General features: G+C 45.5%; 1 protein-coding gene across 1 annotated transcript in view; it reads right to left on the bottom strand.

The window, feature by feature from the left end:
- CLSTN2 (calsyntenin 2) overlaps positions 1–13,942 on the bottom strand; it is a 573,838-nt gene that overhangs the window by 68,971 nt on the left and 490,925 nt on the right. The window contains exon 8 of the mRNA XM_081302788.1: positions 13,682–13,803. Within this exon, the coding sequence (XP_081158914.1) occupies positions 13,682–13,803 (122 nt within the window). The remainder of the gene's footprint in view (positions 1–13,681; positions 13,804–13,942) is intronic.

The following is a 13,942-nucleotide window of genomic DNA, read 5'->3' as shown; positions in this document are numbered from 1 at the left end:
CCCATTCACCAGAAACAATTCTTTGTCACTGTCACCACCTTTATCTTTTGGTCTATCTGCTTCCTGAAACCTACCCTCCTGAGCCTGGATTTTTTGCCAGAGTATTCTGGTTTAGATATGAGGTGCTGCCCAAAAGTTCACATGGGAGACAGTGCAAGAAAGTTTGGAGGTGAAATAATTGGATTATGTGAGTTTTAACCTAACCAGGGCATTAATCCTCTAAAGGGGTTAAATGGGTAGTATCTATAGGAAGGTAGGGTGTGGCTGGAGGAGGTGGGTTCCTGGAGGTATGCCTTTGGAGTATATATTTTCTTCTTGGTGGGCTGGAGGTCTCTCTGTGATTCCTGGTGCCATGTCCTAAGCTCTTTCCTCCTCCACACTCTCCTACCTTGATGCTGTGCCTCACCTTCCGTCCAGAGTTATGGAGTCTAGGGACTGAGACCTCTGAAACCCTGAGCAACAAGTAAACTTTCTTCTCTTAAAATCATTCTTGTCAGGTTTTTGGTCACAGCTTTGAAAAAGCTGACTAAAACACTGAACACCCCTCAACCTCCCAACTTCTCATCTCAAGAGGGCTTTCCTTAAGTGCATCTTGATCTCATCACAGTATATCTATAGTCAACATTTTAACACTTTCCATAAAACCTACGAACCTTGCATCCTTATAACCTACTTAACAGCTGCAGCGTTCATTCTGTTTGTTCTATTGTTCTGTTACGTCTCTATTCATTATATGATATTCTCTATAATTCACTGTTATAATCATTGTTCATAGTCACATTCACTTAACGATACTAAGAGGGAAGTAAAGTTTCTCTTTTATATTTACTCACATTTTTACCATTTCCAATGCTTCTTTTTAAATATTTATTTATTATTATTATTTAGTTTAGATGGACACAATATCTTTATTTTACCTTTATGTGGTGCTGAGGATCGAACCCAGTGCCTCACGCATGCTAGGCGAGCACTCTACCACTGAGCCACAACCCCAGCCCTCCAATGCTTCTTGAGCCTTCCCTTTCTACTTGCAGACTTTCTTTGCTCTTCCTTTGTCTTTTGGTTTCAAAGTTTTTAGGAAAATATTGATTGTTATTTATATTGTTCTTCTCCCATATGGAATTAGGTCTGGTTTTCTTTGCCTTTATTCAACGTGAGCTTGCTGATCTTATTCAGTCTTTAAGGTGCTATCCTGAACCATAGTCAGAAAAATTTTCACCACCCCTGGTTCAATTAATTCTTTTGTGCCTCTTTAATTTCTCTTTTTTCAGCTTTTCCTCTTCTATGCTCCTGTCTTATAAATCCATCCTTTTACCTTAAATGTTGTATTTCTCACTCTAGGTTTTACATATATGTGTAGTTTCCATACCTCTGTTCTTCCCTTCATTTATTGTGACAATCTTTACTTTTAAAACATACTGATAGTAGCTTCTTTGAAGTTATTTTCTGTTGATTCTGACCTATCTGGCCATCTCAGGGTCTGTTTCTCTTAAATGATTTTTACCCTGGACCTTTGTTCGTGTTTTTCTATTTCGTCACAGGTCTTATGACACAGTGGATGCTGTGGGTAATACATAATAGAAACTCTGGGTTCTGTTATTGTGCTCTAAGAATGTTGACTTTTGTTAAACTACCAGATGACCATCTTCTACTCAAGAAACCTGGATTATTTCATAGGGGCATGTTGGATTTACCCTCAGTACTGGGCCAGTCCTTTAATTCTGGTACGTAGTCTTTACTTGTAAGATGCAGCTTCTTTGGCATTTCATTTGAAAATGCTAGATGTTTACCTAGCCCTTCTTACTTACTTTAAGCAATTCTGAAATGTGTCTCTTTTGCAGTGCATAGTGGCTAAAATATCTACTCAGTTTTTCTGTGCATCTTGATAATGGTTTTTTACTGCGTTCCCCCAGGAGTAAGGAGTTCAGGGGGGCAGTCAAGAACTTGAGGGGCTTGAGGGGAGTTTATACTCAGATTTTTGTCCCTTTTCCACTTCTCCATCTTTTCTAGTAGTAACCAACTCTCTCAAATTCTGGCAACTCTGACATCGCTCAATCAATGTCTCTAAAATCTCCAGCTCAAAGAATGTGTCTGGCATGTCTGCCTTCCTCTTAGTCTTTGTTTCTCTCTTTTTTCAAATCTTATTTAAAAAGTTTTCACGGAGGTATGATTCACACATCATAAAATCCACTCATTGTAAGTGCACAATTCAGTGGTCTTTAGATTTATAGAGTTGTGTGCTCGTCACCACCATCCAGTTTCAGAATATTTTCATCACCGAAGACGCCTGTGCCCATCTACAGTTCATTTCCACTCTGACCAAGCCCTAGGCATCAGTGATGCCTTCTGTTTCTATGAAATTGCCTTTTACAAACATTTCATGGAAATGAAGTCCTACAATATATAGTCTCTATGCCTAGGTTTCTCCATTTAGCAAAATATTTTTGAGGTTCATTCCTATACCCTATTGTTTAAAGGACATCCTGGGTTTCTCTGGGAGCTTTCTCCCCTGCGCCCCCACCCCATTCCTCAGACCACACTTATTAGCCAAGCTGGCACCTGGAGGTCTAGGGCTCAGCGTTTAGGAACCACAGTGTTGAAGATCAGATGGTGCCATTCTGAAATTTTTCAAAAAATTAAGAAGCCTTTATCGATCACATTTGTGTTAAAGAATTAAATCAGCAAATAAGATGTGACATTCCAGTGTAGCGGGGAAAAAAAATACATGTTATAAAACGTGGAAAAGGCTGCGATTCAATTCTTTTCTGCCCCTTCCCCCCATGGAGGGGAGGTCAACTCTTTGTTGAAGGTGAAGCTATAGGAGAGTCTATCAAGAACGTGACTCTTGAGTGTGGTATTGAAAGATGAACAGATAATTGACTGGTCAGATACTGGAAATGACTTGCCTGCTCGTGACCGAGTGTACATCATTCTCCCAAGCTGGGCAGACAAGTTCACAGTCTGCCTGCGCTATTGGGAATTGTACGGTTGCAAGCCATTTCTGTGAGTTTTTGCTAGATCACCAAATGAAATATGGCGAAGGCTTAGTGGAGACCCAGTTCTGCCAAGCTCTGCAAATCTTCTCAACAAGACAAAACATGGAAACCAACAGCGAGCTTTGGAGTACGAGGGACTTAGTTCAGCCCCATGAGAAAATTACTTAAATTTTCAGAGTCTCAATTTCAGTATTTATAAAATGGAATTAAGATCTGACTTTACAAGGAACTGCGGGGCTTCGTCCTAATGCGCGTGAATCAAGAGTTTGGGAGCTGGAATGCCGTAGCCTCTTAAGAATGCTAATCTCCTTTTTCCTCCTGGCACGAGTGGTATGTTACTAATTGTTTGCCATTCTTGCACCTAAGGCCACAAGGAGTTAATGGAATCACAGGGCTTGTTTGTCTTTAGACTCCTTTTTCTATTGCCTCAAGAAAGCTACCATCTTCTAAGTAACCAAAGGATGCGGTGGCTGCTTCATAATGAGGCCTGGCTTCCTTCTAAATATGCGCTGATTGTCAAGGTGATGGAGGAGGTTCATTATTTAGAAGCATAATTAAAGGGCATTTCCTTTAGCTAAACTAATGAGCAGTAAGTGCAGCAATATTTGCATGTTTAGACATTAAGGATGGAAACAGATGACTCGTAGGAGATTGGGAGGAAGCAGAGAAGGTAGAACAAATTAATTTCACCGCTGGGCCTCGAGGGTTATTGCTTTTCAAGACTTCCTCAAAGGAGTGGTCTTCCCTGGGAAGTCAACTCCACCATCTTTTCTTGTTTTATGGGATGAATGGTTGTCTGATCATCATGCCTCAGGAGCATGCTGATCGTTGCTTCAAAAATGCTAAAACATGACTCCTGATGGATTGAAATTGCAATCTATTTCTGGATGGCCATCCACCCCTACTTCGAAACCCTCAGACACCAGTACTGGATCACTCTTTTCATCTTGGTATTAACTATGGGCGTAAATTCTCCCATGTCAAGAATGGTGCCTTTCACTTTCTTGGAGGATGCATATCTTGAAGTCATATTCAAGGTCCATCCATCTGTCAGGTGAGAGCAGCAGGAGGCACCTTGCTGTGCCTCTTGTTCTTCAACCCCAGCCTGGGTATGATGTCTAAACTGCAAGATTCATGTTAGAATTAAAAGGAAGGGCCCAACACAAAGTAAGAACTGAAGTAATTCTATTTAAGGGTTTCACAGTGACCACTTCATGTCTCCTAAGGAAGGAGGGTGAGTGTTAGAATCGCCATTTTACATTAGAATTCCATATTTTCCTATTTCTTGTCTTTCCACATTGTGGAAGAGACAGAGAACAATGTCTTGCATATAACAAAAGCAAACATTTGGGTTCCATGCCAAGGAACCATCTTCCTCCCCTCCACTGGTACCCATTCCCCAAAGAAACCAAGAAGTGCCACCAATGTAGCAAACCCATGCTGCCTCTGTCAGGACCCGAGGCTCTGGCATCCTAATTCATTATTGAAAATGTTGTTTGATTCACTGAGCATTTTTAATTGTGTTGACACTGTTTTCTCTTTTAACATTGAAACCACATTCTTTACATTCTTTTTAATGTTATCATTATTTCCTTCTTTTTAACACTTATTTTAAATATGTATTAAGGGATATCTACTGAAAACATGGTCTCCTTGCCTCTGGGCAGATATACAGGCTAAAACACAAATAATGATTTCACAGGAGTGAAAGGAATTGTGAGCAGGTGCTCATCGGGGTGAGAGAGACCAGAGACAGGTCTGCCAACTAAGGGAGGAAGGTATAGAATAATGAGCATCTTTTGGATGATGAAATTTAACAGACTCAGGGAGAGAGTGGGAGTCCGTAGGGACGGGGCAGAGCAGAGAATGCCTCCTGTGGCCCCATGCTCACCATGAGTCTGAATTCTCCATGAAGCACAGGGTCTTCTAAAGAAAACTTCTAGAAGTATCTTTAAATCATACTGGAAATCCAAGAAAACCCTGCAAACCAGCTCATCAAGCAACTGGCTTAGGTTGTACCAACACACAAGGCCATGGACCTTCAGAGGGTTGGTGGAGACCATGACCACAAGAGAATGGAAATGGAAGGCCCCCCACGGTTTTTCCTCTGGTCAGGTATGCAAAGAGCTCCACTAACCTTGGTCAACCCTCACGACACTTCATTAACTGCCCTTACTTTGCTTTATTCCCTTCTGCCTGGTCTCTTGGTGACATCCCCCTTTCAGTTCTGCTTCTGCCTCTGGAGTTCAACACAAATCTCCCTTCTTGCCAGTCTTCATGGCCATACCTATTGCTAACTGTGCACCTGTGATCTGGAACTTTACTTGTGCTCCAGGGGTAACTAGAACTGGGGCTTATTTGGGAGATGACTCCAGGAATGAAGAGAGGTGCAGTGGGAGAGTCAGTTGGGGAAGGAGGAGAGGCCAGCACAGGGACATAGCAGAAGTCATTGGTGTTCCTTAAAGGAGAGGGGCTGGCTGGAGAGCTGTGCCTGGGGCATCCTACAAACAGGTACAGAGGAGTCTATGGGCCTGTTGGGAAAGCCTGGCCCAGGATCACTTCAGTAAGGTATGAGAGATGAGACACAGTTTGATTCATGAGCCCCAGCCTCCCTGAGGCTCCTGAGTGATGTATTCGTTTCCTGTTGCTGCTATAACAAATGACCATGAATTTTGTGGCCTAAAACAACACCGATTTATTATCTTACAGTTTTGGAGTTCCGAAGGCTGAAATGAGTGTCACTGGACTCAACTCAAGGTGAGGCAGGGCTGTATCCCCTCTGGAGGCTCTAGGGGAGAATCCATTTCCCTCCTGTTCCAGTTTCAAGAGTTGCCATGTTTCTCGACCCCTGGCTCCCATCCCTCATCTCATCACCAGGGTCTCTGCTTCCATGTTCACATCTGGTTCTCTGGCTCGAACCTTCCTGCTGCCTCCTCTCTTATAAAAGACAGCTGGAGCCCATTAGAACCATCCAGACGAATCTTTCCATGTCAAGGTCCTTAACCAATCACAGGGGTGATAACCCTGTTTGATAGATAAGGCGACAGGTTTCAGGGATCAGGGGGTGGACCTCTTCAGGTGCCATTATTCTGTCTGCTACAGGTGAGGTGGCAAGGCACAGAGGTCACCGGGGCAGCTGTGCACCAGGGAGTCTGGGCATGATGAATGGCTACATGAGAAGGACTTGGAGGTGACAGGAACCTGACCCGGCAGTGGGCTGCAGCGGTGGGTGCAGTGCGTTGGCACCATCTCTCAAAGTAAACAGAATGAACAGGCTAAGCATGTCAGCTGTTGCATTTCCAGAGAGCAGATCATCCACGCTGCACAGGCCTGACCTGAGAGGTCCCAGAGTGGGGTCCACAGAAGCCACCTCTTCCCAAAGGTCTAGAAGCTCTCTGGGAGATACAAAGAGGCAGGGAGGGGGGCTCTGGGAGGACGAGAGGACTTGTTAGGGACCCAGTGTATATTATAAAGAAGTCAACAATCTAAGTTCTCTTTGGAGATGCAAGTGAGAGTCACTGTATGTTATTGACTCCAAATAACCCTGCAATTTTGGCGTCTCAGAAAGGGTCATTTGGGATTCTACCTGGTTGAGAGAAAAGAGAGGTTCTGGGCATTCCTCTGCCTCTGTTTAGCACTTTGGTCCCTACGGGAAAGTAGGTCCACCTTAAGACAGTGAGTGGGCAGGGACGCTGCATAGGGGGTACATTGCATTAGGAGAAGCCCGGCCAGCGTGTCCAAGAGTTGGTCTTCAACAGCGGGGTTAGAGTGCTGACAGTGCCCAATTATTTTGCTCATTAAGATGACTGGTCTGGCCTGGACTGGCCATTCTCTAATTAAGTCCTTGGCACTTGGCTGTAATAATGATTGAACTAACCTATTTGACTCCCCATGTGGCCAAATGAGCAGATGCAAGTCACCTGACGGGGCCTCATTCTAACTCCTTCCCTTCAGCAAGAATAAAGGATCCAGGTGCTTTTATCTTCTTCCAGGAGCTTTAGAATCCTGTGGATGCAGAGTGGGCTTGACAGCCCCAGACGAGCATGCTCAAGTCCTGTCTCTGTGATGATGGAGGAACAAGACCACCTTCAACTCCAGGGCCTGCATGCCGGCCCCTTCCCTCTGGACTCGGTGAGGGGCTGGGAGGACCAGGCATGCTCCCCGGTCCAGGGAGTCCAGTCTTCTCTGCAGGGAACACAGAGGTGGGCCAGGAGAATGGGAACCATGAATAAAGTCAAGTGTGCTTCATTTAAGAAGATCCAAACTCCTCAGACAAACGAGGGGGTGGTTGCCTTGTCTCCAAAGAAGTTTTTTTTTTTTTTTTTAATCAATCATCTCAAACTAATGGTGGACTGCAAAATATTTGGTTATGTCTGATGATACACATTTTTAAAAATTTATTCTAATTAGTTCTACATGACAGTAGAATGCACTTTGACACATAAGTGGAGTATAACTTCTCATTTGTCTGGTTGTACATGATGTAGAATTCCACGGGTCATGTAGTCATGTATGCGTATAGGGCAATAATGTCCAATTCTCTATCCTTCTACCCCTATACTCCCTCTCCCCTTCACTTTTCCCCTCTAATACAAAGTACCTCTATTCTTCCCTAGCACTCCCCCACTTATTGTGAATTAGCATCCACATATCAGAGAAAACATTTTGCCTTTGGCTTATTTCACTTAGCATGATATTCTCCAGCTCCATCCATTTATCTGCAAATGCCATAATTTCATTCTTATTTAAGGCTGAGTAATATTCCATTGTATACATACACCATACATTTTTTTAAATGAGAAAATATTAAAAATTGGGATGTTTTACATGATAACCAGATAACTTCTGGAGTGTGGATTGAAACTATGTGGAAGCTCAGCCTTTAATTAACTCTGCCAGGTATCTCTGCCTCCTCCTGGCCCAAGGTCCTCACTGCTTCTCCCAGAAGTCCACAATTGTTAGAGTCTAGGACTCCTGTAGGAGAACGTTCCCAGGGTACCTGGACTGGGTGTCGCTAGGCAGGGCTGTGAGCTTCCCCAGCGTGGAGTCCTGCCTGTCTTCTCTCTATTTCTGGTGCCTAATACACATTCTGGCACAGACAGGACAAAGGTCAACCAAATGAATTTGACTTCTGCATCTTGTAATCATCGCAATTTTTCCGAGATTTTTTTTTCCCTTCTGGGTGCATCTCTGCTCTCACTGGTCAACGGAGGCTGTCACTTAAACTGGTATCATGCACCAAGTGGGGAATGCTATACAACGTCAGTGGGTTTTCATCCCAGCACCAACAGGTCAAAGGGAAGGTGATCAGAGTCAGCAACACTGAGTTCAACCATATCCAGATACGTTAAAGCCAGGAGGGACTGCAAGGTAACATACCTTTCCTGTGGGTGGGGCCGTTGGGTGTTCTCCGTGGCTTTTGAATGGGTTTTCATGTGGCTAACTGCAGGCTCAAGGGATGTGCATTAGCAGATGATAAGTAAAAATCCCATTAAAATAACATTCTCCCTGTCCTTATGGTCACATTAGCGAGATGCACTGGATGCCAGAGGCATTTCCTGGAGCAGATGGTAATGGACTTCCCTGGCTGTCCATGCACCTTGGCAAAAGGTGTGGGGCAACGGGATCGAGAGCACACAGTGGCTTCTGTGACAGCTGCGGCACTCACCAGGCACACTGCGGAAGAGCTCTGTGGAAACTGTCCTGTACACCGTGCCCTGGCTTCAATGCCTGTGAGGACCCTCCTACTCCAACCCCTTCTTCTGAGCTGGGTCTCCTGGCCTGGGTGTGGAGACAGGAGGCAGATTCTGCTTCCCTGGCTCCTGCCATGGGCCCCATTGAATGGCCTGGCCTGAGTTATATTTGCTGAAACTTGATATATGGGATGACTGTCAGACTAGCCTTCTCCACATTTGTGCATCCCTAATATTCTCAGTCTTCTATTGAATAACAGATGCTTGGATTCTGGCCCATTTCTAGGGGGATAAAGAAACAACTCAATAACATGGTATAAAAAGCCACTGGTGATTTAATTCCCATCTGCTCCTTTGCATTTGGGTCCTGACTTTCACCAAAGTTTCCCCCTATGCCCACCTGCAGACAGCCCTCCTGCCCACTGTCCGCCATCTTGGCCACCTAGCCGGGCACCATGAAGCCCTCCACTATGGCCAGCTGTCCCCACGGGGAGGCTTTCTCTTATCCCCAGATCCATATCTGTGCTCCTGCATGGGCTCCAACATCTGGCTCCCTGTCCTCTGCCCCTACCGACTGCACCAGACTGTCAATTACCTGTTAATGTATTGGTTTGATCCAATTTGATCTAGAAGGACACTTGTAGAAGGCAGATGCTCCTATTTTATCTGCTGATCCTGAGTTCCCAGCACAGAGCCTGGCTCATAGTTTGTAATCAGGATAGATTGCTCAGTAAAGAACTCAGGGAGCTGCGTTAGAACAGGATGCAGCATCCGGAATGTCCAAGGCGGACCAGGGGTTTAAATACACACAGTATTAGGCCAGCTTGAATCCTTTCTAGTGAAGGCTGAGACCCGCTGCTAGCAAACACAGCTGAATCTTTGAAATAAGATATCAAGATCAAAGAAAAACAACATGAGAGAGCCAGAGAGTGAAAAATGACAGAATTTTAGAATATTAAAATGCTCAATCAAATGAATCAAAAGATCAATTAATCAGCAGGAGGTGTTTTAAAACATCTCTAGATGTTTTTTTCTCTCCTTCCCCCTCTTCCCCTGACGCCCTGCCCCACTTCCTCTCTCCCTTCTTTGGATCTCAACACCCATTCATTGATACGCAAGCACTTACTGGGCATGAACATTGTGCGCAGGGCTGGGACCTGCACTCAGCTTTGAGGACGGTGAGACGCAGTCCTGCCCCACGTGCTCAGCATGAGTGGACAGGCCGGGTGAATGGGGTAAGGACCATGCAGCAGATATCAGGCAGAGGGGAGAGGGGAACCTCCAGAGGGTGCCCCAGGATGGCTTCTTGGGGACGGAGGCTTTCTCAGGTATGCACATTCTGGGCACCAAGTGGTTTATATCCAAGAAACTTTTAGTAAGGTTCTGACTGTCCAGGTGTAACAGAGCTGGGGACTTCCAGGGAAGTGAGGTAGCGTGAAGGCACTCCCTTCAAACCCTGGTTCTTGTGATCAAATCAGAAAGGTTTTAGACATGTTGCTCAAAGAAACAGGCATGATTTTATAGAAGGGATAGGAAAAGAGAACGGGGATACTCTCAAGGGAGAGAGAGTCCTCTCAGAGAGGAGAGGGACTCTGTGCCTGGCCTGCACTCCAGTTTTACTGGGGATCCTGGAGAAGTTTCCAGAGAGTCTTGCTCAGGTCTATCTCTTAATTTTTGACTGACAGCTGGGTGACATCAGACTTCCAAGTTCCCACTGCCATGACAACTCTAGGTCACCATGGCCCATGCTGACCAGTTCTAACTGGATTCTTAATCATAGATTCTTACAGATTTTATGGTTAGGAGGAATTATCCTTATTTCCCTGAGTTTCAGGATCTGGTCTAGTAAAGTCTCCCCCCTTCAGGGGAGCTTGGGTTCTTCTGTGGACATTGTTTTGGGCCTGCATCTCTCCTGCAGATAACAGGTAGTATGCAGAGGAATGTGACAGATCCTGTCCACTTAGGCTGGACAGAGCTGCAGGTAAATTGCTTCCTGGAAAAGAGAGCATGCGAGGGTCGGCACAGCGGGCCCAGCTTACAGAATCATTCTCTTAACCTCAGGTTCCCACTGCTCACGTCTCTCTGTCCCCTAACACAGGGAGCTCAGTAAGGAGAAAGAGGAATCTATGGGCTGGTTTGTGGCTATCACTGGACTGCAAGCAGCTCTTCACTGGGTCCTCCTTCAGAGGGAAGGCAACTGTCCAGGTGACCTGGGGCATCTATCAATAGGTAATCTCTGAAATTTTTGAATATTACTTCTTGCACTTTAGGAATCTTGTTGAGGAAGCTGGTTCCTAAGCTGACATGATGGGGTGTTGGGCCTACATTTTCTTCTGGTGGGTGCAGGGTTTCTGGTCTGGGAAAGACAGTGGAATGAGTCTAACATGACTTTCCTATGCACATATAAGAAATCACCACCATAAATCTCCACATCATGAACATCCACAAGACTGGGATCCGAATTGGAATAAGACATACTCCATGTTTGTATAAATAAATCAAAATAAACTACTGTCATGTATAAATAAAAGAACAAATAAACTAAATTAAAAATAAAATTTATGAATATTAATTTCTTTATTACGGAAATACTGGGAACTGAATTGTATTTATCCCAAATTCACATTTTGAAATACTTAATCCAATATTTTTGGATACAGGACCTTTAGGGGGCAATTGAGATTAAGGGAGGCCATCTGGGAGGGACTGTAATTTTTTTTTCTTGTGGTGCTGGGGATCAAACCCAAGGCCTTGTGCATGGGACCGTAATTTGATATAGCTGGTTGCTAACCTCAGATGCATGAACTCTCTCTCTCTCTGTCTCTCTTTCTTTCCCATATGAGGACACAGTGTGAAGGAGGTCCTCTGTGAGCTACGCTGAATTGGTAGGCACCTTGATATTGGACTTCCCGGCCTTCATCACTGGCTCAAAATTAATGTTTATTGTTTAAAAAATCCAGCCTGGGGTACTTTGTTATAGCAGACTGTGCAAACTAAGTCAAGGAGGAAGACAGAACTTGAGCAAAGCCAAGATTCGACAATTTTATGAGGTTTCACGAAGACTCCAAACATTTTGCATTTCAGTGATAATTCTGATCCATAAATTTAAAACATCTGAGAACTCAACATGTTTTAAATCTTAAATTACCCCACTCACCAAAGGAGCAGCGTAACATAAGGAAAGGGAAGGGGCCGGCCATGGTTGGAGGCGGTGGCCTGGGGTCACTGAACCTGGGTCTCCTGGCTCCCAGTGCACAGGAAGGCCTGCAGCAGAGCAGAGAGGGGCCCCTCCCAGGCACCAACACATGGTGTCAGTGAAATCAAGACAATCTGGAGGTGTTCCGTGGGCCTTGCCCCCCCCCCCCCTTAAACCTACCACTTTAGGAACAGATTTCAGAATCGCTAGATTCACTATATATTTATCTGTACAACCAGAATTCCCTCCTTGCCTAATTTTAATTTCAAACCCCTCAACTTTATTTTATTTCTCTATCCGTTCTTCTCAAGCCCATTTCAGAAAGCGCCACAGGGTATCTATAATTATCTCCACTAGCATGGCAGTGTTCTTATTAAAAAAAAAAAAACAAAACCTTGCAATATGGAATTTATTTTAATTCACTTCAATTTGTATTATATATTTTAAAACATCCCATAAAAGCCATCTGGCAAGTTAGGACATAGCTGAGAGGTTGTTGAGAAATCATATAAACTACGTCAAGACCCAGAATTCCAAACACAGAGGAACACACACTAATCCAGATGCCATCTTCCAGGAGTCCTGGAATCCAGCAGCATGGGAGTTACTAGGAGAGGGTTAGGCACTTGCCAACAAACTCACCCACACTTCTTTCTTCTTTCTCCTAAGTGTGGAAACCTTGATCTTGTCACACTGCCTGGAACCCACCAGTGGGGATTCCCTGGGGTTTATTTTAAAGAGTATGTATGTATATTTCTGTGGAGATGCAAGGGAATAGCAACCACTTACATCTCAGTGTGAATTAGTTCTTTCAGAGATCAGTCCTAATGGGGGCCTAGGGATTTAGGAAGAGGATGGGGTAGAAATGTAGCAATAAGAAAACAGGAGGGACAGGACACGGAATCATTCCACCCTAGACAAGGTGAGGCAGGTAGTATACACAATAGGCTTTGGAGGAGGAAAAGGAGACTGAGGGTCCCAGAAGCATCATCTCAGGATAAGGGTAGGGCAGAATAAAGGCAAAACAAGAGGCTGAGGCCCCAGGAAGTAAGGGTCATAAGATGAGTGCCATTCCATCTGCTTCCTTAAGCATCAACCACTTTACACTCCCCATGGCTGGCTAAGGGCAGTCTCCCTCTCAATAATTTAATATGCACACTCTCCTCATTCCCCATCGGAATCTAAGCAAAGGCCAACTCTGGGCTTGCTGCTCAGCCCTTGGAAACACACTTCAAAGCCCTGGATTCAAGCCCGACACTTGATCTGCCTTTGACAAGCGTGGCTCCGTGGCCTTGGCCATCAAAAGTCCTGAGGCCTTGGAGCCAGTAGGATTTTCCATTTCAGAAAAGGCCACGCACGGCTCAGGGTGCTCTGAGTCACTGTTGGCTTCAAAGCCCTCAGGTCCCAGTTCTCAACCTCCTGTCACCAAAGCAAGTGGCATTGTCATGCAAAGGAGGTGGCAGAGCCACCAAAGGAGCATTTATGATGCAGAAACGTGCTAACCACCATCATAAGCCGGACCCTGGGATCAGGAGAGGCCAATTCCCAGCGCTCAACATTGGCAAAGGGTGGGCAGCGCACCCAGCCCGCGTGTCCCGGCTGGGAAGTGGGCCTCCCCCTGTAATGGGCATCAAGGGACAGTTTCCATCATGACTCTGAGATGCCATATGCCTCCTGAGGCTGATTTTTCCAAAACCCAGCAAGTCACCACAACCTGGAAGTCGCCACCTGCTGCCATCAGCGCGGGAGCAAACCCCTACCGGCCCCGCGAGCGCAGGGCTGTCCCCTGGGCTGACCTGGTCCAGCTTCCAGTGGAACTCGGCGGGGCGGAAGGTGTCGGCCTGGTCGAAGTCCTTCCGCAGGAGGAAGACGAGGCGGCAGTTGTGCACGTAGAGCGCGTAGTGATGCCGGTTCATCTCTGAAAGCCAGAAGGAGGGTGTGGGAGTGAGAGGGTCGCTGTGCCAGGCTCCACCGAGAAGCCTCCGCCACCCCAAGACCAAGCACAGCTCCAAGACCAAGGACAGGGGCCCTCCAGTTTCCTGGGTCCTAACGGGTTC

The sequence above is a fragment of the Spermophilus citellus genome (genome assembly GCF_964194105.1).
Source record: "Spermophilus citellus genome assembly, chromosome: 7".
Lineage (NCBI taxonomy): Eukaryota > Metazoa > Chordata > Mammalia > Rodentia > Sciuridae > Spermophilus > Spermophilus citellus.
This window is presented reverse-complemented; position numbering and strand designations above follow the sequence as displayed.